Source organism: Dipodomys ordii, unplaced genomic scaffold (genome assembly GCF_000151885.1).
Source record: "Dipodomys ordii isolate 6190 unplaced genomic scaffold, Dord_2.0 Scaffold56, whole genome shotgun sequence".
Lineage (NCBI taxonomy): Eukaryota > Metazoa > Chordata > Mammalia > Rodentia > Heteromyidae > Dipodomys > Dipodomys ordii.
This window is the reverse complement of record NW_012267272.1, coordinates 12,075,802-12,102,855: the sequence shown is the minus strand read 5'-3', so window position 1 is coordinate 12,102,855 and position 27,054 is coordinate 12,075,802. Positions and strand designations below refer to the sequence as shown.

At 42.1% G+C, this 27,054-nt stretch overlaps 1 protein-coding gene across 1 annotated transcript in view; it reads right to left on the bottom strand.

The window, feature by feature from the left end:
• Positions 1 to 27,054, bottom strand: part of Cntnap2 (contactin associated protein-like 2) — a 1,232,273-nt gene that overhangs the window by 303,384 nt on the left and 901,835 nt on the right. The window contains exon 16 of the mRNA XM_013021595.1: positions 17,865 to 17,992. Coding sequence (XP_012877049.1) covers positions 17,865 to 17,992 — 128 coding nt within the window. The remainder of the gene's footprint in view (positions 1 to 17,864; positions 17,993 to 27,054) is intronic.

The following is a 27,054-nucleotide window of genomic DNA, read 5'->3' as shown; positions in this document are numbered from 1 at the left end:
TAGCATCATCTTATATGGTCATATGTACATAGCTTTTGACCTTTTCTGCTTGTCCTAGACATATACGAGTTATTGCAGATAAGGGAAACCATGGGACCTGTGTTTCTTTGGGGCCTGGCTTACCTCACTTATATAAATTTTTTCCAAGTTTTTCAATTTCCTAACAAATGGGGTGGTTTCATTTTTTCTGATGGAGGCATAGAATTCCATTGTGTATGTGTGTGTGTGTGTGTATACATATACCACATTTTCTTGAAAATGAACATTACAACTTTGGGGGGGGAGGGAGGAGTTGGGGAGGTGGGGAGGAAAGGGATGGTAGGAAAAAACAAAGAAGGGGGTAACAATGCTCGATAAGAAATCTACTCATTACCTTATTCATGTAACTGTAACCTCTCTGTACAGTATCGTTACAATAAAATATATATTAAAAAAAGATGAGATGCTGAAATTGAGTGTGTCTCTAACTGAATGAGCATTTCCTTCTAAGACACAGAAACAGACACATGGTGCATAGTGAGGGAGGCCTATGAGGTATGGAGGCAGGGGTTGGACCTTTGCCACCACCGCCAAGTTGGGTCAGGAGCCTGGGTCAAGGCCAGGTCCTTCCCTAGGGAATGAACGTGGCCACACATGGGATCTGGAAGCAGGGTCTCTCAGAGGGAGCTGAAGGGGTCACAGGGTGGGCTCCGGGATCATGGGGCCATGGCTTTGTACAGAAAGCAGGGGAGCCTGAGTCCTTGCCACATGAGGCCCTGAGCTGCCGTAGGCCCTTACAAGTTGCCCACCTCGAAAAAGCAGCTCTGCAGCAGAGGGCATCTTATCCCAACCTTCAAAAGCTTGAGTTGAATAAACCTCTGTTCTCCTTAAATTTGTGTGTGTGTGTGTGTGTGTGTGTGTGTTTCAGTTATAGCAACAGCAAATGGATTGAGACTGCTTGTTCAACATTGGTAGCTTTGAAAAGTCTCAAAAAGAATGATTTCTATTATGAGGATCCAACAATTAGTTTTAAATGTGTGTTTATATTATGCCATTGTTAGATGTGGACCTATTGTGAGCCCTTGCTTGAATTACCTCGCTTTTCTCTATTCACAATGCTCTTCTTATTTTTTAAAACACATAGTCGAGAGAGATAAATGGCATGAGCATAAATCCTGGTAATTGAGCATACATGAAGAACTAAACGTTTTAATTAAATTACACCTTCAAAGATTCCCACTTACCCCCTTCTTATTTTTGGCTCACAAACTCTCGATGTCTATAGAATATCATGTTCCTCTCTCGCTCCTCAGCATGTGTAGATTTTTCTACATTGAAATGTGTGTCTGGGGCTTCCTAGGCCATAGTTTTCTATAGGAAGCTTTTGGGCCAATCATTTTTTAAATATTTTTCAGTTCAAGCCTGTTGCTCACCTAGCAATCCCCATGGAAAAAGACCTTTGCTCATTCTCTCCATCTGGCCCTCCCTTTGGACACTGCTAAGCAGAGTACGGGGGTTCTCTCTAAGAGGCGAAGTTTTCCGTCTCTCCATTTCTAAATTCCTTGAATGCTTCTGGGTCTGCAGCCTATGAAATGCCTCGAACACATTTGGTTCTTAGTTTGTTTGTGTTGTTGTAATGAAGTTGCATAAATGGCGTGGTCTATCGGGAAATGGGAATTGACTTCTTGTTGTTCCGGAAGCTGAGAAGTCCAAGATCAAGGGAGATTCAGTGTGTGGCAGAGTCAGTGAGGGCAGGGTTTCTGGATTCCACACCATAGAAGGTTCAGACATCCAGCCACAGAAGGTTCAGAAATGCTCTCTGTGGCCTAATAAGGACACTAGTGCTACTCACAGGGGCAGAGCCCACAACTGGGCCAACCCAAGGTTTCCCTTCCTAAAACATTGGCATTGGTGATTAGGTTTTAGTAGATGAGTTTTAGGTGATAACTCAGATAACTCAAATATTCAGACCACATAAAGTAGTCAAAACGTTTGTCATTGATGATCGACTTGTCTCTCTGTTTCAGTTATTTCTGAATGAGTTTAATTTGTTATTATTTATTTTTTGGTGTTGGTCCTGGAGCTTGAACTCAGAGCCTGGGCATTATTTGTTTCTCAGTGGTTTTGCTCAAGGCTAATGCTCTACCACTTGTGTCACAGTCCTGCTTCTGGCTCTATCTTTTGGAGATTAATTGGAGATAAAAGCCTCATAGACTTTCCTGTCTGGGCTGGCTTCAAACCATGAACCTCGGATCTCAGCCTCCTGAGTAGCTAGGGCTACAGGTGTGAGCCACCAGTGCCCAGCCTGAATGAGTTTCATTTGATAGAGATAATAACGGTTGTTTGCAGTAATTTACAGCCACAGCTGAATTCATCTAGTTTTAACAAATGGACTGTTCCAAGGGCATCTTAGTCTTTTTGTATGATTCTTACAACTGCCATTATTGAGAACTTACTGTCCAGGTCATTGTTTTAAGCTCTTTAGGTACATTTGTCTCAGTTTATTCCCGTAACAACCTTCTGTGCGAAGTATAATGATCTCTCTTTTACAGATGAGGAAGTTGAAGCTTAGTGAAGCTAAATAATGTGTCCAGCGTCACCCTGCTGATAAGAAGAGGATTTGAGTTCAGGTCTGTCTCTCTCTGAATGTTGTATTCTTAGCCAAAGTGTCTATCATTTCCTCATTAGAAAAATTTTTCCCAGACACCTTCCAAGTAGCATCCTGAGCTTCAGTCTGTAGAATCTGAATCCAAGTACATGCTGACAAGTGTGCTGGGGAATTTTTGTGATCAAATCTAGAAAAACTCAGCCATAGGATACGACTTTCACATATTTACAAGCCACTCCTGCATTAAATACTCTTCTTTATACAGTTACGTTTCTATCATATAAATGCTTCCTGAGGTTCAAAAACTTCAGAGAAACAAAATCTTACACATGGGCTTGTCACAGGTCTGTCACAAGGCCACCCAGGGCCTACAGCTAACCGAGCAATTTTCCCAGCCTTTAGGAACACGGCTGTGTTACCCGGGCTGGCTTGTAAGGATCTCACCATTGACTTACTGTTTAGCTACCTACATGGAAATTCAACAAGCTATCCTGTATTTTCCTTCTCACTGGGCTTTTCAGGATACGTCGTAGCTGGTCTTGCTCAGGAAAGGGATAGAGCAGACACCCTGGATGGAGAGGTATACTTGTTTGGTTCCAGGGAGGGTAGTCTCATCTTTGTTCTTCTCCTTCTCTCAGGGTATCAGGGATTCTGGAGAGCTGCTTGAAGTGAAGTGACACAGAATGAAAAATGAGGAGTGGAGTTCTGATGGAGTCATGGGATGGGACTCCTGGAAAAGCATGGGGAGAAACGTATTCTGGGTATGCAGAAATTGCTGGAAGGAGAGTTCTGTGGGCTTCCCCTGCGGTCATTTCCATGGGTGGTGCGGTTGAGCATATCTGTCACACCTTATCTACCAAGGGGGGGGGCACGTGGTAACTCATACCTGATTTCCTCCAGACTTGGCTCCGTATACTTTTTCCCTCTGCTAACCTTGATGTATTCTTCTGCTACTGAAAGTTACACGCTAGGTGTGCTACAGACTCAGTCCTGTGCATCCTAGTGATTCTTGTGACTAAGCTCATATGTACTGTCTACTGCATGATGCCTCAAGCGCAATGCATCTCATCGCCTAGAGACCCTAACACTTCTGAGAAATGTGTCAGTAGGAAGTTTTGTCATGCTTGAACATCTTGAAGTCCATGTATACAAACTTACACGTGAATGTACGGGGCAGGTGAATCCATTGATGAAATCAGCAGAGGTATGAAGGCATTGCTGAGGTGAGAGGACACACTTTTTTTTTGTGGGTCGTGGGCCTGAACTCTAGGCCTAGACGCTGTCCTTCAGCTCTTGAGCTCAAGGGTAGCGCTCTACCTCTTGAACCACAGCACCACTTTCAGCTTTTTCTGCTTATGTGGTGCTGAGGAATCGAACCCAGGGCCTCATGCATGCAAGGCAAGCACTCTACCACTGAGCCACCTTCCCAGCCCTAAAGGGCACACTTTTACAGTACACTTCATTTTAACTGCCAGCCCTGAGGCTTGAACTCAGAGCCTCACACTCTCACTTGGCATTTTTGCTCAACACTGGTGCTCTATTACACAAACCACACTTTCATTTGGGGCTTTTGGCTGGTTAATTGGAGATAAGAGTTGCATGAATTTGTCTGTCTGGGTTAGCTCTGAACTTTGATCCTTAGATCTCAGCTTCCTGAGGAGCTTGGATTACAGGTGTGAACCACTGCTGCCCAGCTTACAGTAAACTTTTCATAGAATTAGAGTACATTCTGACACAACAATGAAGACCACAGTGTGGGAAATTTGTAAAGCATGTAACATGCGTGTTTGTTCTCAAGCCTTATGTGATGTGCATAATTGTAGGCTTGTTTATACTAGCATCATCACAAGCAGGTGAGTCATGTGACCATGCTAGGATGATTATGATGTCATTGGGCAATTGGAAGGTTTCAGTTCCATTATAATCTTTTGTTTTTACATGTGGCTTCACATAGTACTATTCTCTTTATTCTTGTGTCCATGTGAATATTTATGTAATAAAATATTTTTAAAAAGGAATTAGTTTGATCCTGCTATATTACAAAATATCAACAATTTCTTCTTTAAAGCAAATTTACAGGAAGAAAAAATAGCATTTTCTGATGGACCACTAAGTATTACATTAACTGCAATCAAGTTACTTAGAAATTGACAAAGAAATATTCCATTTTTAAGAGCCAATAAATGAAAGACATTTTGTATCAATACAAGCTTTAAGGCTGGGGGACCAACTCAGAGCTTCTCATGCTGAGCACGCATTCTACCCTAAGCTATCTCAGCCCCCTCCACCAGGGTCTTGTGTGATGTCTGTCATACAGGGAGTCTGCTATTGATGGGGTGTTCTTACATGCTATATGACTGCACTTCGGTTCGAAGTATGACTTTGCCACTTTCTGCTGTGCAGCATTGACCTAGTACTGTATTTCAGGAGATGATCTGAATTAAAACAAAGATTTAAAGAGGACAGAACTGATTAGTAAACTTCTGAACCCACTCAGAAGGCAGGCACATTATTACAAGAGCAGAACCCTTAAACAAAACGGAACTGCTGAGCATAAAATGTACCAGATCTGAGGTGAGAATGCGTGTCTCTGCCCCGCTGATCTGCTGATACCAAGAAAATTCCATGGAACAGCTGATAAAATGCTCCATTTCTTTACTAGGCCATGGGTATTCAGCTCAGGTACTTTCTAGGTACTTGGTTATTGTTTGGTGACCCTAAGTGTAGTCCATAGGGCAAAATCTCATCTCATTTCCTCTCTCAGCATGAATCCTTTCTTTCTCCAGGAAGGACAAGGGTTGGTAGACACAGCCTTACTGATGAGAGTCACTTCTAGGTTGGTGTCTGGCTCTCAGCGTGGCCTGTGTCAGATGTGGTTTGGTCTCCACAGGTGAAGGCTGGAGTCAATGGCTCATTCTTTCTCCTCCACCCCAGGTCAAGGCTGTGGCATTTGCTCTATTGCACATGCTGCTTCGAGCTGCTTCGATCTTACTTTCTGCCAATGCTCTAGACACAACATATAAACCAAGCTAACTGTCCATTCTGCAGGCAAAGTAAATTTTAGTGCACCTACTGGTCTGTCAGGCTGAAATAATAACTGGTGCATGTTTGAATATGTAAGTCTGAAGAAGATGAAATGTTTCTCTTTAACATTAATAAAATAAAGAGCAACTTAACTGAGGAAATAAGATACATTTGAATATCTTCTCAGCTATAATGCTTGGGCTCTAGTTTCTAGCCATAACATCTAGAACGTCCATAATGACTAGATATGGAGTTTTTTACTAAAATGATATTTAAATTTTCTTTTGATACTTTTTTTGGGGAACTTGACCACTTGAGTCATGCCTCCAGCCCCTCCCTCACTTTTGTGTGCTGGTTACTTTTCATACAAGTCTTTCACTTACTGCCCAGGTGCATACATGACCTGGAGTCTGCCTATTTTGGGCCTTGCCTTGTAGCTATGATGACTGGTGCATGCAGCCATGCATGCATTGCTGCCTCCACTGATAGAGAATCTTGTAGACTTTTCTGCCAGCTGTCCTGGAACCATAGTCCCCTGATCTGAAATTCCCATGTAGTCAGGATGACAGGTAAGCAGTACTCAGCTATCGGTAAAGAAGGATTTTGAAAACTTTTTTGACTGGCCAGGCTTTGAACTAACTATGATCCTCCTATTCTCAGCTGGCAAGTGGCTAGTATTGCAGGCATGAGGATCCAGTACTCCTTTGCTTTTTGCATCGAGAAAATTGAGTTGGAAGAAACTTGATATTTTTAGGCAAACTAGAAGAGAGTAGGCCAAGCACCTCAAGAAATGGGGGTACCCAGGGCAATCCTTGTTTTTGAGCTCATTAAACTATTTTCTCAGTGTCATCCATGGAAACCCAGAGCAGTGTACAGACCATTTGCAGTATACAGTTCTCATTCTCATTAGCTGACAGGCCTTACTTTAAGCTCAAGTCTTAATTTGAATCCAATTCAGAAAAATAAAATTAAATCCTAAATGTCTAAATACCATAAAACAAAATTGATTAGGATAATCTACTAGAAGGGAATTAAAGAATATTAAAGAATTAGTCATAGGGATTACAGGGAAGATTGTTGAGTCCTCCTGTTCTCTCCTTTGAACACAGGAGACTTGCGTAGAATTGTAATGGGAACAGGACATTTTAAAAATAAAAAACCAAGCAATCCTAAGGCTAGGGGTATGGATGAAGTTGTAAAGTGTCTGCCTTGTAAATGGAGGGTCCTGAGTTCAAACCAAGCCAAACAACAAGACCAAGGAATCCTTGCTCAGTCTGGCTTTTCTACTCATGCTCAGGGACTTGGAAGAGATTCTTGATGATGCCTCAATCTAACAAGTACTGTTCCTTCCTCTTCTCCCACATAGCAGCTTGAAGGTACTTGTTTACTTTAGACTTATTCAAGGATAAAATGTGTGGGTAAGACTTTGAAGTTCTTTTTCTTCTTAGTTTGGGAGTGGATATCCATTCCAAAAAGCCAGGAGTTGACAGCTCATGCCTATAACCCTAGCAATTCAAAAGTCTGATATCTAAGGATCACAATTCTAAGCCAGCTTATGTAAAAAGTCCATGAACCTCATTTCCAATTGACCTGTAAACAGTCAGGAGTGGGTATGTGGCTCAAGTGGTATAGCACTAGTTTTAGGTGAAAAAGCCAAGTGAGATTATGAGGTTGTGAGTTCAACTCCCAGTACTAGCACAAAATATAATAACAATAAACCCCCAGTACTAGCACAAAATATAATAATAATAATAATATCTATTATTATTATTACAATTATAATTTTAAAAGCAGAGTATCATGCCAATAGACCAAGTTCAAATGTACTATTTCCTAGGTGCAACACACTTTTTGTATTTTGAGTTAAGATTTATTTTAAAGAAGCAATAAAACTCTCCTGTAATGTTTAAATATTTAGTATGTATTAGTTCATCCTGATAATAAGACTGCTGCTCTAGAATCATCAATAAATTCTATGAACAGACTTATGTTTAAAGTTTTCTTCAATAACGTTCCCAAGTTCCCAAGGCCTGCATGGAGGTAAGGTAGTACAAAGAAGTTTTATGCAAATCCAAGTAGGTATCATAAAACAGGTGAACTGGAACACAGTTTTAATTATTCCAGAGTGAGGTAGTTTATAGCTCACAGTTTAGCCCTCCAACAATAGGTATGAAGTACTGACTAATTGTAATTTTGTCAGTAATAACCTTGAGATACAAATAAACAAAAGTGAGAAATATTTACTTGGATCTCTGAACAACCAGGAGGGTTAATCTAATTTAAATTAAACAATGAGTTCTATGATTTAATATTCACATGTATCTTAATTTAAAATTGCCAACCTGTAAAAACTTAGCTGAAGAATTTTTTTTTAAAAAAATGTTTAACTTGAAGATAATCATCTGATTTAAGGGATTTTTCAAGGTACAGAGGAATAAACGTTTCCATTCAGTTAGGATCAAAGAAATGTGTAAAAATCTTGCTGAGGTTAAAAATAGCGGTGCATATAAATCAAATGATCACTTCTCTCTTGGACCCCCAACACAGGCATTGTCTGAGCAACTGTTCTGCAATTTATCATGACACGCCTCGCTGCACTGCCTCCATTGTTCATCTACAACGCCTATTAAAATCTTTTGTGGTTATTTAACCACTCATACTCATTTAATGGACACTCCGGCGCTCCAGTGTGGCAGATGAGGTCCTTGGCTATAGGATATAGCCTTCTGCCTGAGGAGCTCAGCAATTGTTGGGGACAAGTATGATAATCATTCAAGTAGAAAAAAGAGAGAGATTGATGCATAGTGAATAGTTTATCTGGTTTTTGTCCCAGTTTCCTGGCATTGAACTTCAAAACCCTTGGAGGTTGAGTGCAAGTATATGGCCAATGCATCAGTCAGCCAGGTATATATAATGAAATCCCAGTAAAAACCATGGAACATCTGAATCTCCGGGACACTCTGCTGGTTAGTCATGCATGCTGATGTGTCAGGAGAGAGATGTATTCTATGCTCGATGCTCAGACTCCAGACCTTGCCCTGTACCTCTCTTCATTGGGTGAGGCTTGACTTGGGTTCTTCATAATGTAGCTGCCTCCTGTCCCTGGGTTCTCTTAGATATTCTAATGAATTACTGACTGGAAGAGAAGGTAGAAACCCCTAATATGTTCATCATCCCCTCACAGGGGTAGGAAATGCCCATTCCCAAGGCCCAGGGAAGCCTGTGTTCTGGCCCATGTCAAGTCTAGGATCATTTTCTAAGGCAAAAATGCAGCAAATCCATGCCCAATGGGCAATGTTGCAAGTATCCAAATGGTCTTTGGCAGGGAAAAGACTTCCTCGTTCCCACCAGATACTGGAGTGAACAACTTAAAAGCAGAGACAAATTCCTTTGGCTCAGGGTTTTAGGGGCTTCAAGTCTGAGGTGAGTGTTCATTGCTTGGAGCCCAAGGCAAGGCAGAGCATCATGGGGAGAAGACAGTGAGGCAGAGGCTGCTTCCTAATGGTGGCCAGGAAGCAAAGAAAGAAAGAGGAAGCAGTGGAGGACAAGACACATCTTTCTAGGGTACACTAGCAGCTACCTACTTCCTTCAGCTGGGCCCCACCTTCTCCCTTTTCCAGTAATGTCATCATCATATCATGAATCCATCAAGGGACCAAGCCATCGATTAGATCCAACCTTTCCATCAGCCAGCAGCCAGACTCCCAATTTCATATTCAAACCCAAACACCCATTTTTGAGGTCAGCTAGTTAGAACTATGAGAGGTTGTAGCTGGTGTCTGAAATGAAGACAGTCTTATGGAAGGTAGTCTATTGAACACTGAAGAGAGAATTTCAGACAGTGGAGAAGTTCTATGAAGAAAGCCAAAAGGATAGCGATGAGGTATTGGTAGCTGTGATTGCTGGCTAGGTGAAGAAGACCTCTTAGGGAGGAGATAACATCACATCTGAGAGAACTTCATGAAGCAGAGCCAGCTCAGAGCAAAGTTCCAAGCAAGTAAAAATAAAACAACAACACAAATAAAAGTTCCTGAGATGGCAAAGCAGCACAGCGTGGTGCAGGTGGTGGTAGAAGCCGGTTATGCAGGGTCTGAGGGCCTGTAGAAGGGGGGAGGGTTGCATTTCAGGAGTGGTTAGAGCCAAGTGCCAGTGGCTTACACCTAGAATCCTAACTCTTGAGGAGAGGCTGAGATCTGAAGATCATAGTTTGAAGCTAGCCTGGGCAGGAAGTCAGTGTGATTCTTATCTCTGACAAACTACCAGAAAAGCCAGAAGTGGAATTGCTAGCCTTGAACAACAGAATCTCTGGGACAGTGCCCAGGCCCCAAGCTCAAGCCCCAGGAGCAGTGCATGCGTGTGCGCGTGCACACACACACACACACACACACACACACACACACACACCTGCCTAGATCAGAGAGTAACAAACTATGAGCCTCAGGACAAATTTAGTTTGCCATCTGCTTCTACAATGAAGATCTACTGGAACCCAGCCATACCCATTAGTTGACATGTTGCCTAGGGCAGCTTTTGAGCAACAGGGCTGAGTAGTTGTGTAGGAGACTAGGGGTCCCCCAAGCCTACCATATTTCCTACTGGTGCTTCCGGAAAGAGTGTTTGCTGACCCCTCGTCCTGGCTTTGTCTGTGATCATCACTGTGATGAGAACACCAGAGGTGTGGCTGAGTTCTTACTGTGCTCTGTAGGGACTTGGGGTTCTCTGGGGGAAGCTATGGAAGATGGCAACAAAGGGGAGAGGCTCTATTTCCAGTCAGCCAAGGAAAAGCCATAGAAGAAAAAGGGACCTGGTTGGCATAAAGGATAGGTCCCCTGGGAAGCAGCACAGTGGCTGAGCCCGGAGCAGGGATGGTCTGCCCCTCCTCCCCCTCCATGTTAAGGGCAGGCAAAATGGCTGGCTGCCAACTCTTAGCTACGAGGCTAGACAGGGGATCCTCCAGAACAGACACAGAGGACAGACAGATGAACAGAGGACAAGGACAAGGGCAGGGCTGTTCTGCTATCCAACCTGCCAAGTCTTTACAAAACGAAGGACTACACCGAGGATGAGGGCCCCCAATGCTTAGGGAATACAGATAACGGAGCCCTGGGGACTGTGTTATCAGAGCCACTTCAGTGACTCTGTGAGGACACTCATCTGCATGCAGGGAAGGATGTGGGTGAGAGGCAGATGTCTAGAGCTTGTCCAAGGCCCAGGATGCTTGCGGGGACGTGACATGTGGACCCAGAAATCCATGATTCCAAAGCCTGTGCTCTCTGTATGCAATTTGGCTGCTCTGAGTGTGGGAAGGTCTCGGTGTCTGATATCTACATCTCTCTATGCATCTATCTACTCTGTGGCCCAGGCTGGCCTGGAACTCAAAATCCTTCTATTTTTGTCTCCTGAGCACTAGGATCACAGGCATGTACATCAGGCCCAGTCCCAAATCTACATTTTGATAACATCTCAGGTGATTCCTAAGATCTCTAGAGTTTGTAATAGAAGATCTCCAACCTTTACACTCATGCTCACCCCAAGTGTCCAAAGTCCCATGCTGACCTCAGGTGCTTTGATTCACCTTCACTAGCATCGAAAACAGTTTCAGGATAGAACTGTGTTGGCACTTTTTCTCCTAAAGTCTTTTAGATCGAATTCAATTCCAGAAGTGGATCCTGGGGGAAAATCAGGACTCATTTCACTTCGTGTTTTCCCAACTCCAAATGTGCTTCACATGAGGAAGATTTTAGAATCCACAGATCAAGCCTCAGTCTCTTCTGGAGATACTGGAAGAGACCTGGAGGGTTCTGTACAGGAAGCCAACATTGAGGATTTGATTTCAAGAAAGATAACTTCCCTTCCATCATTGAGGATGCTGTCACTTCTGCAAAGAGCCAAGTTCAGGAAGGAACTGGTGGTCAGGAAGAGGACAAGGAGCATCAGGACTTAGCAGCCCTGATGGGGCTACAGCACCAATCCTGGATATCTGTCCCTCTCAGACAGACTCTCCCTTTGTCTTCCACAGAACATGATTTCTCTAAGTACAGGCAGGATTCGAAAGGATGGATAAGGAAGCCAGACAGACACACAAATCCCATCAAACTCCAACTTCCAATTGTAATTAGCATGAAAACTCATTTCAATAGTGAATTTGCAGCTTAAATCGAGTGGCCAAATGATCTTAAAGAACTGATTCCTCTCCAGGGAACTTACCCTCTCTCCCAATTGTTTCAAGCCACAGTGTAATGGGAGAGATAAAGGGAGAGCTCCCTTCTATTAAAAAAAAAAAGCTGCCGCCTTGGTAATTGCAGCTGACCTGAGATGTACCCACAGCTCAATCTTTTAATAGAAAGAAGTCCAGGTTGTGATAGGGAAAATGTCACCATTTTTCTGCTTGTTCTGCACAGGACTAGCTCCTCAGTTAGTAACCTGTGGCAATAGCAGTAGAGATGGAGATTTACTGTGGAGAATAAAATAGAGGTCAGTAGTGTCTATATATCACATCAGGCTCTCCCTCTCACACTCTACTCACTACCCCTTGATTTCTATTATTAACTCCCAAAGTCTAGAACTTGTAAAAGGCAAAACCAGACATTACTGTTGAGTTCACAGTAAGGTACAGTCACAAGACACATTATGGTACCACTTGGCAGTCAATGGGTAGGGACCCAAGGTCAGAGTGTGAGTCTCAGCTTCCTCTTGGGTCTCTACCCCAGGTTTGTGTTAACTTATCTGTCCATGTGTTTGTCATAGACTAGCTGTGACACCTTGATCTGGTCATTTACTCTCCTGAGATCCTCATCTGTCTACACTGGCTGATCTCTAAGATACTTTTCTCCTAGGAATGGAAAGTGAAGAGTTCTCAGTTCTTGTTTGAGCTGTACTTGACGTAAGTCTGTATAATCTATTCATTTCTAGCTATGTATCTATTTGCTTATATCTAATCAGCTATGTTATCTATATCATCTATCTGTCCATGAAAAGAAGTGGAGAAAGGAGGAAAGTTAGGAGCATGTTCTCAGCACATAATTATTGATAGTGATTCAACGTAATCCAGATCATTATGACCCAAAAGCCATATGGAGTCAAAACAATCTGAAGAGAATGGTATGCAGTAAGTGACAAGGGTTGGAGCAGAAAGGAGGAGAAGGTGAACCTCTATGTGGGTAATACCATAGGCTGCCTTTCTCCAATTAGGCATTCTTCAGGATTCTCCATTCACAGTTTCGAATGTACCAGTCCAGTGGGACTCTCAAGTATGAACTAATGAAATCTACCTGCCATGATGTAGCATTCTGACATGGGGCAGGGGACTATGCAGGCTGGGTGTTCCTGGTGGGACTGGCAGACAGGCAACCAGAAGAGAATCCTAGGCACAATGGAAGCCCCTTCTTAGCAAATGAACCAGTCTAATCCTGACATCACCTCAGATGGATTGACAAATCTTTCATCCAAGGAAAAGTAGCATGTGGACCCAGGTACTATCTTGTTTCTCTTGGTAGGGGACTGGAAGGTGATGGACGTGGTAAAATTACTGTCGTTAAGAGAGCACAGCCTTTCTACTACCCTGGCACATAGGATTACTTTCCTAAAGAACAAATGTCCACTGTCACTTGGATTCAACACTCTCACTGTCTTCCTCTCTTTCCCTCTCTCCCTCACCCTCCCTCCCTCCCTTCTTCTTCCCTCCCTCCGTTTCCCTTCCTCTCTTCCTCCCTTCCCCCCTCCCTCCCTCTCTCTGTCCTTGAGTCTCCTGTTTGGCTGTGCTGCCTGGCTTGCCTGCTCTTCTTGGCTTCGGAGTCAACTCCATATCTCTAAGAAATTGAATTTATATCTTAAACCTCCAGTGTGTGACTCAAGTGTGCTGCTTGTCAGTTCTTAGAGCCAGAGCCTGCTCCTGTGCCCATGTGGAAGCAGGCATTGAATACAACATATTTTCCTAAACTGTTTCTACCTATGTTTACCAGAAACACTTGCTTTTGCAGCATACTTGCTCTTAATTAATTGTTTAAAGTCCATGTCCCTAGAGATGAGATGGGAAATCTTTACTTCACATGGCAGAGAACAAAACAATTATCCAGCAAATACTACATTCCTGCAATTAATTATAGCCTCTATATACAGTTCAAATAAAATTTCCACCTTCAAAAAATGGAAATCTTTAATTGTGTGAAACTGTAGCAGCCATAGCCAAGGAGGCTCACATATGTAAGTTTGAACACAATGTCTACCCAATTTCAGTTTTCTCTTTCTTCTGTTCAGTGCTTCTATTTCTTTCCCCATGAGTTCTTGTGATTTAACAGAGGGATTTGTAATTCCTCTGCACTTTTTATCTTAGCAAACCATCCATCACCAGCCACACTTGCAGTTTCATTTAGATTAGAGGTTTCCATTTGGATGTATTTGGGGGGAAAATGTCAGAGCATATGTATTTCATAGTGCTCTATGGGAAATGTAATAGCCCTGAGTGGAACCCACTGATTTTCTTTAGCATTTTGATTATATGGGTCTATGAATTCAGATGAATCAAAGTAGAAACGAAACTCAGCAGGCATGATGAAACCAACCAAGTCTACTGAAATGGTTGGGAAGAACCCACAAAAATGATTTCCTTCTCTGAAACTAAGGGATAGAACTGAGACCTAATTGAAGAGACATCTGGGAGCATCCATCATTCAGCTTCTCAACTGGAGAAAGACATTGTTCAACAATGGAATTCGATTTTCTAAATGGTAGTTCTGAATAGGCCTCAGTGAACAACACAAAATAAGTTAATCTCTATAAAAGCTGGGATAAATGTGCTACAGTATGTTTTAAATTACGTGAGGTTAACTCGTCCTCCCACATCATTTGTGCTAACTGATGTGGTAAGTGAGCCTTGTGATAAAACCCAAGAATGTTTCTAAGACATTGTAATCAAGTGCTGGTACAGGGAAAAGAGTGGAGTTAGGAAAACTATGCTCACTTTGCTTTGCTATTCCCGGCTCCATCTTCCCTCTGGGCGGTTGGGTGCTCAGGAATTTGTTGTGCATCTGCCATTTTCAAAGAAGCATTTTGTTCATTTGTACTACAGAAATGCTAATATTTGCTGTCCCCATTTCACACGGGTGGGGATGTGAGTATCCAAGGAGAGCAGACATGTGTAAAACCAGAACACTTCAGCGCTCCATTCCAGAACATTCTTAAACACGTGTAGGGCTACAAGTACTGACTACGGATTACTACCTGGACAGGTAGTAACTACTACCTGGACAGTTCTCTGATGCCTGGGGAATGGGGAAATCTCTCTCCCCGCCCCCCACTCTCACACATACAACCCCCCCTCACACACATTCATTGTATATAATTGCAATTAAATAGTGAGTTTGTCTTTCTTTTTATTATGCATCAGGTAAAATAAGATTCAGCCAGGTATGGGTGGCTCATGTCCACAATTCTAGATACTCAGGAGGCTGAGATCTGAGGATCAGAGTTGGAAGCCAGACCAGTCAGGAAAGTCCATGAGACTCTTATATCCAATAAACTAATCAGAAAAAGCTGAAAGTAGTGCTGTGGCTCAAGTGGCAGAATGCTAGCCATGAGTACAACGAGGCTCAAGGACAGCAACTGCGCTGAGTTCAAGCCCCAGGACTAGCAAAAAAAAAAAGTGAGATTCAGGAATTAAGACACAATCAGGAAGGAAAGCTGAAGACCAATAAAATAGCAAGCATTTCTTCCATCACCCTTCATTTATTTTAGATGTTAAATAAGTTTCATTCTCCTTGGGTGGGTAAGGGGCCAATAGATACAGGGGATATCTGACAAATGAATCCCTTAACATGATAACCCTTTGTCTCCATGTTTTGTGTAATAATAAGATCTAGACCCAGTTTCTCCATGTTCAACTGGTAGCAAACCAAGAGCTTAACAACAACAACAAAAAGTTAAAGGTTTTCTAGGTGAAATGAGCAAGTGTCCAAGTGGAAAGCTCAAGTTGGGCTCTATTTTTTAAATTTAAATTAAAAAATTTTTTTTTGCCAGTCCTGGGGCTTGAACTCAGAGCCCGGGCACTGTCCCTGAGCTTCTTTTGCTCAAGGCTGGCACTCTTCCATGTAAGCTACAATGCTACTACTGGCTCTTCCTGTCACAGACTTTAAGACCATGATTCACAAGGGCATTGGGAGGCTGAGCCTCTGGCCTTGTTAGAGATCTGTTCATTCCTTCCTGGGCCCAGGGATAAGGTTATGAACAGAGAAGTGTTCATCCTATATGTCCTGATGATGTTTCTAGAAACAGCAGGCTTGGAATAGACATGCAAATAGATATTGACCACTCTCCCTCTCTTCTCTTTTCAAAAATAAAGTCCACCTGAAATGTACCTTTTATTACTCCTTTCTTGAACATCCACTGCAATACCTTCATATCAGAAAATCTAATATTAAATTGTGTTTTTCCAATATTTTTTCATGTGTACTTCTCAAACATGATTTGGACTTCCTTCTTTTTATTTCCCAGAGTACCTAGCAGAGTGATAGATAGAAAAAAATAGACCCTTGATAAATTCTTCCTGAGGACTTAGGTATTGATTATGAAAAATCAACCTAAGTCAGGTAGAAAACAGTATACCCTAACATATAATATTTAATATTATTTGGGCCTTACCTTAAGATTAAATGTTACCCCTTAATGAAAGTTTGCAGAAGTGAGATTTTGTAAGTAAATTAATTAATACTTAAGGGGACCCTTTCTCTAATTCAGAGAATTAGAATCAATAAACCAGAGTTATTTTTCATTACATGCTAATATGTAATTGTGACATCACAAAATTAATTTTCATCCTATGATACACAAGAGCCTAATTGTAGAGAACATCATAGCCCACCTCTCGGCATATTTGTTAAAATATGCCTATTGATTATTATTTTATGTCAATATTCTTTCTTAAGCACTTAGAATTAAAGGTTTTTTTTTGCTGCACAGTTCTAATAAAACTGACCAGTATTACCAGTATTACTATTCAATGAATGCATGATTACTATCCTTTGATCAGGTGGTGTTTTCATTCTCTCACTGTCAGAACGGAAATCAGTACAAACCCCACCTTTCTTCTATATTCTGTTCCTTAATTGCAGACATCCTCCATTTACTAAGTTGTGAACTGTCATGATTACCTTGCTTAGGACATGGGCTGGTGGCAACTATTTATTACGAAGTTGGCCAAATTCTCCCTTGATTTACAGAAGTAGTAAAACCATTCCATCTCACCCAATGCTTTCCTAGGAGGAGGAATTCAAATCCAGGCACTAAAAGTCTTTCTCGGGGCCCCAGGAGGCACTGTGTCTCACGGGGTGTTCTCAGTAACCTGGCTAAGAAAATGGAGAGGCTTGCCTGAGGTCTCTGGGCCAGCCAGTTATTCAGGGCATGGAAATCTAGGTCTCCCAATGCCTGGCACACAAGCACAAAAAGCATAGAACTCCCAGGAGAATCACCCAGAGTCACATGCGCAGAGGAGAGAGGGGGAAATGAATCCCAGGGTGCTCACTGCAGAATCCCCATGGCAACCTCTCCCTTCTTCCCTCCCAGCACACATAAAGCACACCGAAGGGGATCAGACAACATAAAACCCTAATGGTGCCCTTAATTAGGCAGGGCCATCACTGCTAACCCCCTCACCTCCCAGCGACCGCTGGAGCAGCTCCCAGCTCCTCTCTCCTTGTGGCCAACACTCACAAGCAGGAAGAAGCAGTTACAGCAAACAATCTTTGAAGGGACCATCAAGTTTTGATGATGATGAAGTTTGATAGCAATAATGTCAAACTTTATATGGCCATAATCCAAGTTTACAATGATACATTAAACCATAATGCTACTATTTATATCGCCATAAACCGTGTTTTATGGCGATATAAATAGTCACGCTAATGGCATTAACGGTAGCACTCAGTGGAATCCCAGCTGTTGACTGGTGCACTGATGCTATTAGCATCGCTATTTATATTACCATAAACCTAGGTCGTCAAACTTGTGACATGGGAACACACAAGGAAGACGGATCTCCACTTTTTATGTCTGAGACTCTGTGCCAGAGTTGATGCTCACTGCTCTCTTCTGGAATAAAGGTCTGTCTCGCTCTCCATTTGGCTCTGTTCTGTCATGTGATATTTCTACTACAGACACGGATGCCAATCTGCCGATCTGTTTCTTACATCCTTCCAGGAGCCTGGAAACATCATTCACACTGGATAAGAAGGTGCAAGCCAGAGCAGCTGGCCGAACTTACTGTCTCCTTGGCACCGCAGGGGACCCACGCTCAGTTTGGCTTCTGAGCCTTGCCGGTCGGTATCTCCAACGACCACCTGGCTCACTGGCAGGTGATCTTTGTACGATAAGAAGCCAGCATCCTTCCTCCTGAATCAGAGGGAAAGAGAGAAAAGGATGATGAGCTGGAGTCGGAATCGCACATTTCCTCATCATTGCTTATGCCCTCCTCCATGCCATTTCAGCAACGGTTCAGAAATTAACGGAGGAAAAAGCTCAGCCAGAGCTGTCCAGTCTATCCTCAGCGATCTCATGGCAAATGGTTTGGAAGCAACTCTGGTGCAGTCCTCTTCAGAAAACACACAGCCGACAATAACACTTCCAGAATTCACAACTAATATGTGCTATACTAAGTTAGGTTCAAAGTAATCAAAGCACAGGCTCCAAACACCAAATGGACATGCAGAGTTGATAGGTGAAAAAAAAAACAAAAACATGAAAACACCTATGTCTCCTTCAAAACCCTTCTTCAGGGGCTGTGTTCTCTGTTCTGTATCAGTTAAATCCGAGCCATCTTCTGTTTCCCAATCCCTTCTTGAAACAGTTTAAGGAAGTTTCCAATATAAGTAAATGCTCAAGAAGTACCTATTTCTGTCTATCATGAGGAGCGGAGCTGAGATTCAAGCCCAGTTTGGTTTTCCTCCTAGAATTCATATTCTTTAACCTATACCTATCTTGTTTCAAGTCTCCCAATGAAGGAATAGAATAATGGTACTTGCAAAGGACTGCTAAGGGGTGCAGACACCTGGGTGAGGGAAATGCAATGCCATGGTTTTGTTTTGACGCAGAATAAAGGTCACATTAGAAGGTAATCTCTCGCCCCCACCCTGTTTCCTCCTGCAGGGGCTAGTGAGGCTCTCCTTCTGGGGGCTGCATAGGTGGGAGACATAAACGAATGTGAAGTCACCCTGCTAGATGGTTTTTTGTGTGTATGCTGGTCCTAGGGCTTGAACTCAGGGCCTGGGTTCTATCCCCGAGCAGTGTTTTGCTCAAGGCTAGCGCTCTACCACTTGAGCCACAGCTCTACTTCCAGCATTTCTGGTGGCTTATTGGGGATAAAAATCTCATAGACTTTCCTGTTCCAGCTGGCTTCAAACTGTGATCCTCAGATCTCAGCCTCCTGAGTAGTTAGGATTACAGGCATGAGCCACCGGCACCTGGCTAGATGATGTATGTGTTATGTATATATGTTTTAGAATATATATATGTGTATATGTATATATGTATATATATATATATATATATATATATATATATACACATACATACCCATACACTATTCAGTCTGAATATAACTTCAAAAACTGATCTTGGATAATGGAAGAATGGGACGGATGGTTCGATAATGAGGTTAAAGTTTCTCCATTCATATCCATTGGTACATACAGTGCGAAGAACTGAGGGAACTGACTTAGAAAACACTGTGTGTGCTGTCAGAGATCAGTACTTATTGATCTGACCTTCTGGTATGTTCACTGACCTCAGTAAACATACTTTTCTTTTTACCTACTGCATTGTTGATGGGAGTGTGAATGTGTTCAACCACTTTGGAAAGTAGTATGAAGGTCCCTCAAAAGACTCCACATAGACCTCCCTATGACCCAGCAATCCCACTTTTAGGCATTTACCCAAACTATCACAAACAAGGCCATACTAACGCTACCAGCACGACTATGTTTATTTACCATAGCTAAGATATGGAACTAACCCAGATGCCCCTCAGTAGATGAATGGATCATGTGATATATATATATATATATATATTATATATATATATATATATATGAATTCTATGCCTCCATCAGAAAGAATGACTTTGCCCCATTTGTTAAGAAATGGAAAGACTTGGAAAATTTTATATTAAGTGAAGTAAGCCAGGCCCAAAGAAACATATGTCCCATGGTTTCCCTTATTTGCAATAACTAGTACATGTGTAGGACAAGCAGAAAAGGCCAAAAGCTATGTACATATGACTATATAAGATGATTTTAAGCAAAATGAACCCAAGACAGGGACACAAATACCTTTTTTCTTTCTTGCTATTGTTTCTAACATATTTATAATGTACCATGTGATTTTTTTTTTGTTGCTTTGTATGTTCTTCCCCTACAGTATAACCTCTGTTTTCACTGCATTTGATGTTGGTCCCTGTATCTTGTTTATACACTTCTCTATTTTGGGGAGGGGAAAGGAAAAAACAAAATGCTTAAATAAGGATACAGGTTGACCCATTGTAACAACGAGATGTATAAAACACTATGTTGAAAACGAACTTTACAATTTTGGTGGGTGGAGGGGGGGCGGTGGAGGTGGGAGGGAAGGGATGATAGGGAGAAAACAAAAGAGGAGGTAACAATGCTTGATAGGAAATGTACTCATTACCTTGCTCATGTAACTGTAACCCCCTTTGAACAGCATTTTTACAATAAAAAAACATACCAAAAAACCAATATGTTCCCTTATATACCAGGATACAAACCTAGAAAGGAGACATAGAACTTAGACAGTGGTCCACAAAAGATATAATTTGCACTGTGTTAGCTGTTCCGTTGTTTTTAAGTTTCCAAAGTAAAGGCTTTAGAAGAAAAAGTTTGCTAACTCTTGTTCTAAATCACCTCTGCACATTTTCCTCTAGAAGGCTGTTGGGCAAATGTTCTGCTGACAGTGATGGTGGGCAGAGGTTATGTGACACAAGTGTCCAATGTGGAATGGGGTAGATTAGGGAAGGGGACAAAAATAGGGATGAGAATACACACAGAACAGATGGAAAGAAACACTGCATACCTCCATTTGCTCATTGTATTAATGAAAAGCAACTTAAACTGAATTATGATTGACTTTTCAATTCATCCTTTTCACTCACTGCCTGGCCAACAGTCACGCATCAGCTTTGGTGTAATAGATATCTACTGCGTAGAAAGATGTGTACTGTCATTGTTGAACCGAAGTCCAGCATCTGTCAGATAGCATGGGTAGTTTTATAAATGCAGGCTTTGTGAGTGTAAGGGTCTCCGTGTATTTCTGCAATGAAATGAATGATGGTCATCAAAATCTAACGGGTTCAATGAATTTTTATACATGTCTAAGCACCACATGGTATCTGTGTATCTCTACACCCCAGAACACCTCTTTTTTCCCCCTACTAGTAGTCAGTACCCCTAAAGGTAATTATTTAATTCAATGTATTCAAAACCATTCATATATTTAAAGTATTGGGACAAAAAGTTGTGTTATTTTTCAATTTCATAAAAAGTATCAGTACATGACAACAAATGACACAGTCCTGTTGGCATTTGGGTTGTCTCTAGTTGTGTGGCTATTGTGTAAGGTCTCTCTTACCAACATTCACTTATGCTAGGCTTTTATCCACAAGTTAGGAATGCTGGGCCCTAAATTGGGTTTGGCTTTAGTGGATAGTTTCAGGCAGTTTCCCTAAGATGTTGTAGCAATTTACATGTCTAGCAGCAGTGTATGAGGATGCAGGTCACCCCAGGTCCTTGTCCATTTACCCTGAGCAGTAAAGTCACTGCTTTATAATGAGCCTTGGGTCAAGGTAAGAGTATTTTCAGAAACAAAAGTTTGGAACTCGCTGGGCACCCAGTGGCTCACACCTGTCATCCTAGCTACTCAGGAAGCTGAGATTTGAGGATAGCGGTTCAAAGCCAGCCCCGGCAGGAAAGTCCATGAGACTCATCTCCAATAAACCACTCAGAAACCTGGGGAACTGTGGCTCAAGTGGTAGAGCTCTTGCCTTGAGCTGAAGAGCTCAGGGATAGCACCCAGGCCCAGAGTTCAAGCTCCATGACAGACCAAAAAAAAAGTTTGGTACTCTTCCAATCATTATGTTATTTTATTGCTTAAAGCAGTAGGTAAGTAACCTTACAGGAAAGGTCGCATCAATATACTTTTAGAACTTAGAAATGTAAGTTTTAAATCCTTATAATAATCTTACAAATACAGGCTTTTAGCACAGGGTTGAACCTTGAAGTGTACAATTATTTTGTAAGAAAAATGGATTCTTGTCAGAAAAGACAGAAGTTTACAAGCTTGCTATGGTACTCAAGACCCTGAAATGGGGCGGGGGGATGGGGGGAGAGGGGTGGTGCTGGGAAGGTGGCTCAGTGGTAGAGCGCTTGCCTTGCATGCATGAAGTCCTGGGTTCGATTCCTCAGCACCACATAAGCAGAAAATGCCAGAAGTGGCACTGTGACTCAAGTGGTAGAGTGCTAGCTTTGAGCTGAAGAGCTGCGGGACAGTGCCCAGGCCCAGAGTTCAAGCCCCATGACCACCACCACCACCACCACCAACAACAAAATAGAATCTGAAAGGGGATGATTGAGGATTCTACAGCTGCCTGGATTTTATCATATATGGGTCTTAAAATATCAACATCAACAACAACAAAACAATAACGTTTATACGATACATCTTATCAGTACATTCACGATTCATGTACATATTTATGCCTATCTTACTGACGGAAAGAATGAGAATTAGGGAATTTATTTTGGTTACTTCCTCATGGATAGCAGAGTCAAATTTGATGGTCTAAATCTGTTTCTGGACTATCAAAATCCTGTTCTGGGACTTTCTATTAAAAAATAAGGAAAGACTAAGCACTCTTCAAACCATTATGTTAATAAAAAGCCATTAATTTTTTTCATAGGTAAGGTGAAACAAAAGGTCTTGAAAGCAAAACCTAGCTGCTCAGGAGGCTGAGATCTGAGGACCGGGGTTTGAAGCCAGCCCAAGCAAGCATGAAAGTCTTATCTACAGCAAATCAGCAAAAAGCCTGAAGTAGAGGTGTGGCTCAAGTAGTAAGGCACTAGCCTTGAGCAGACATAAAAGCCTCAGTGCTAGAAAAGAAATCAAAAGGGGGCTAATTAGGGATGTGAAGGGGGAAAGAGAGAGGAGAGGAAACAAGAAAGAATAAAAATGGGATGAAAGCAATTGTACATTTCACACATATATGGAAATGTCGGAATGAAATGCTTTACTTGGTACAATTAGCATATGCTAATAAAAGATGAAAGAAGAAAAAATGCTTTTAGTGAGTCTGAAATGTTGAAGTTACATGTGAATCACAAGCTCAGAGGTATCTGCAGTGTTTTGCTTAATGTGGGCCCTGTCGTCCATCTTATCTTACACAGAACAAAAGAAAGCACTGGAAATACCCACTTCCCAAACCAACCATCATTGCAAGGAGTATACAGAAGCTTTAATAGGGTGCAGGTCAGCTTGTTGTCATAACAACATGACGATCCTTGCCAAGCCAGCAAACAAAGTGTCCCTTGAGACAACTAGGAAAAAAATTACCTTATAGGTCATAGTAAGACTCCAGAAAATTTACAGGTGCAGATAGACGCACTTGAAACTCACAAAGCAGTGCTCTCCACTGCCTGCCTACCTAACTTCTTGTGGTGCTAAAGTTATTGACAAGTTCCCTGTTTCGATGTGATTCTGTAGCACCTACTTCAAAACCCACCAGGAAGCTATGCTGTCTATCTTAGGACACTATGATTTTTTTTGTTGCTGTTGTAGATGTAAGACAAGGTTTTGTTGGAAGTGACCATCCTAGAGATTGGGATTAATCTAATTAAGGGAGATATTCAGGAACTATTCATCATGATAACATAATAAATGAATGATATCTGGACATTAGAAAACTCCTATCATGCATTTCAAATAGGCCATGAACTCAGACTCTTGCCCCATCTCTCATGGTTACTGGAGTAACACTTGCTGCTATGATTCATAGGCTCCCATCTGGCTTTTCTGTTGCTTCAATGGTGTTTTCCTGGGGATTGGCTGACTCTGCCTTTCTTCTTTGCTCCCTGAGAAAGCAAACAAGCCTCGAGGCAGTTGAGTCTTGCCCTGGGCTTAGTGAAAAAAACAAACAAACAAACAACCAAAACCCTAAACCCAAATCCTAGAAAAATAAACATCGGAGATTTCTACTGTTGTAAAACTCTTCTTCTGTCAGATGTTATGAGAATTGTTGAACAAGGAGTCAGTCTCATAACTCTAGCAGAAAGAAAGGAGTTCTTGTTCTTGTTGTTTTTCTTCTCCTCCTCCTCCTCTACCTTCTCCTCCTCTACCTTCTCCTCCTTCTCCTTCTCCTTCTCCTCTTCCTCCTCCTTCTCTCCTTCTCCTCCTTCTTCTTCTCTCCTTCTCCTTCTCCTTCTTCTTCTTCTTCTTCTTTTTTTTGTTGGTTGTGGGGCTTGAACTCTGGGCCTGGGCACTGTCTCTCAGCTCTTCAGGACAAGGCTAGCGCTCTACCACTTGAGCCACAGCGCCACTTCCAGCTTTTTCTGTTGATATGGAGCTGAGGAATCAAACCCAGAGCCTCATGAATGCGAGGCAAGCACTCCATCACTGAGCCACCTTCCCAGCCCGGAGAAAGGGTTTCTTTGGGAAGATTTTAGGAGAATTTGGATACCCTCAGAATGGTTACACACTTCCATTCCTGACCTTGATGGCACCTGTACTAGAAAGTGCTGAGAAAATTTAGGAGGTCAAAGATCTCGATCTGGAAATGTGAAATAAATGAATATTTGATATTATGAGTTAGTAGGAAAATGTAATTCAAGCCACATTGAGATGTTGCTATACATCTACCAGAACAGCCATAATCAACAAAACTGTCAGTAAGTGTTGATGGGGATCTGAAGAAACTCCAGTCATTGCGAACCGGGACAGTGGATAGTTTCTCCCTCTCTCTCCCTCACTCCCTCTTTTCTTTCTCTTTCTTCTTTCTTTCTTTCCTTCTTTCTTTCTTTCTTTCTTTCTTTCTTTCTTTCTTTCCTTCCTTCCTTCCTTCTTTCTTTCTTTCTTTCTTTCTTTCTTTCTTTCTTTCTTTCTTTCTTTCTTTCTCTCTCTTTCCTTCTTTCCCTCTCTCCCTACATCCCTCCTTTCCTCTCTTCCTCCTGTTCTCAATCTCTGTCTCTGTCTCTGTCTGTCTCTTTCTCTCTTTCTTTCTTGGAAGTCCCTTGTTTTTAAACCTGGAAAGATGGCAACTTTGAAAGGACTGTCTGCTTCCTATCTTTGTTCTACTGCTTAGTGTCTTTTCTGCCTATAAAGCCAAGCTCCTCTGATCACCTTCTGCTCTACACATTTTATTTTATAGAATATGAAAAAAATGAGATGTCTAATTCTACAATCAACAACAAAATCCAATAAGATCTTACATTCAATTTGTTGTAACAGTTATTATTTGGTGTGTGTGTGTGTGTGTGTGTGTGTGTGTGTGTGTGTGTGTGTGTGTGTGTGTATGTGCCACTAGTGGGGCTTGAACTCCACGGCCTGAGTGCTGAGAGCTTTCTTGCTCAAGGCTAGTGCTCTCCCACTTGAGCCACATCTCTACTTCAGTTTTTTTGGTGCTTAACTAAGAATCTCAGGGACTTTTCCACCCAGGCTGGCTTCAAACCATGACCCTCAGATCTCAGCCTCCTTACTAGCTAGGATTACAGGTGTAGACCGCTGGTACCCGGCACTGCTTTGTGTAATTTGGTGTCCTGACGAAACCAAGTGCCACTTGTGGACATGAAGATCTCTGTGAATGGGTGGGTGTTAAATTGGAGAGAGGGAGTGATGAGGCAGGTGTCTAGGAGGGTCTAGGTGGAGCTGTGATTGCCTATTCCTGAGATGGAGGCCCCTACCGTCTGCATGGTTTCTATGACCATTGACACAAGTAGATGATAGGAAGGCTTTGAATAATGCCAGATCATTCCTCAAAGCCTGTGTCCACAGACCACACAGAGACTGGACAGCACAGCTGGAAGATCAGAATGTGAAATAAACCATGGAATCATCTGATACACTGGAAAGCAGAACTTTCTAAATGCTTCTAATGGTGCCTTCAATCACCATTGACAACTGAGCCTTCCTCATTGCTGTCAGATAGTCATCCCAACAATGCAATTAAAGTAATTAAGGAAATAATCATCACAATTAGATCTTAGAATCCATGGCTATGTCTCCTATGAAATGAAAGTAATTACAGATTCAATTACTTCTTTTCAATGGGAATAGATTAGTCCTTTTATAAATGCTAGACACTTATTTGTTCAGTTTAGATGTGTTGAAAAGCTCTTGTAATTTTGAGAGTTATTTTTTTTATTTTTTAATGCACAATGTTCTCCTTGACTTGCCTTTCTGGAATGCAAGTTCCCTGAGGGCAGATGCATTGTTTCTTGAAACTTTCTAAAACAAAAACAAGCAGACACTTAAAAGTAGCTGGCTTCCAGCCCAGGCCGCAAAGTCTGGGAGACTCTTATCTTCAAATTAACCATTAAAAAAGTTAGAAGTGGAACTCTGGCTCTAGTGGTAGAGTGCTTTTTTTTTTTTAAAAAAAAATAAGGTCTGCCCTGGGCCACGCAGGTCCTGTGCGGATACTTCCTGACCTTTTGACTAAGTGTCTGCCCAGTATCTATGTTACCTAGGTAAGTGATACACCTGGAAGCAGTCACCTTCCCTTCCTGCTTGGTTATCTCCTGGGCCACCTGGGTCAAGCCTCCCACCTGCACATAGGAAGGTCCCAGGCCCTGAGGTCATATCTAGATCCAATGTGACCACACCTTTCCCCCACCTGGCCAAACCTCTTCCTGTCCCTAGCCTAGGTAAATCCTGTCCTGGGGGTGGGTCGCCCCCTTTTCTTCCCTTTCCACCATGCCTCTCCACCATGCATGGCGGGGGCAGCAGCAGTTCAGTAAGTAAACTGCTTATCTGTCTGAATATCACGTGGTGTTCTCTTCATCAGCTACCTAATGAAACCTACCTACTTCATATACCTTAGAGTTTTGTTTTGCTTTAATTTTATTGTTAAGGTGATATACAGAGGGGTTACAGTTACATAAGTAAGGTGGTGAGTACATTTCTTGTCCAATTTGTTACCTCTTCCTCATTTTGCTTACCTCCTCCCCAGTCTCCCCTCCCTACTCCCCAATTTGTACAGATCATTTCCAAAGAATTGCTACTGCGTAGGCTCTCCCTTTGTCCTTTTTTGTCACTGGTAGAGTGCTTTTAGGACCCTAGAGCAGAAAAGCTCAGGGACAGTAACCAGGCTCTGAATTCAAGCCCAGGACCTGCACACACACACACACACACACACACACACACACACACACACACACACACACACACACACACACACA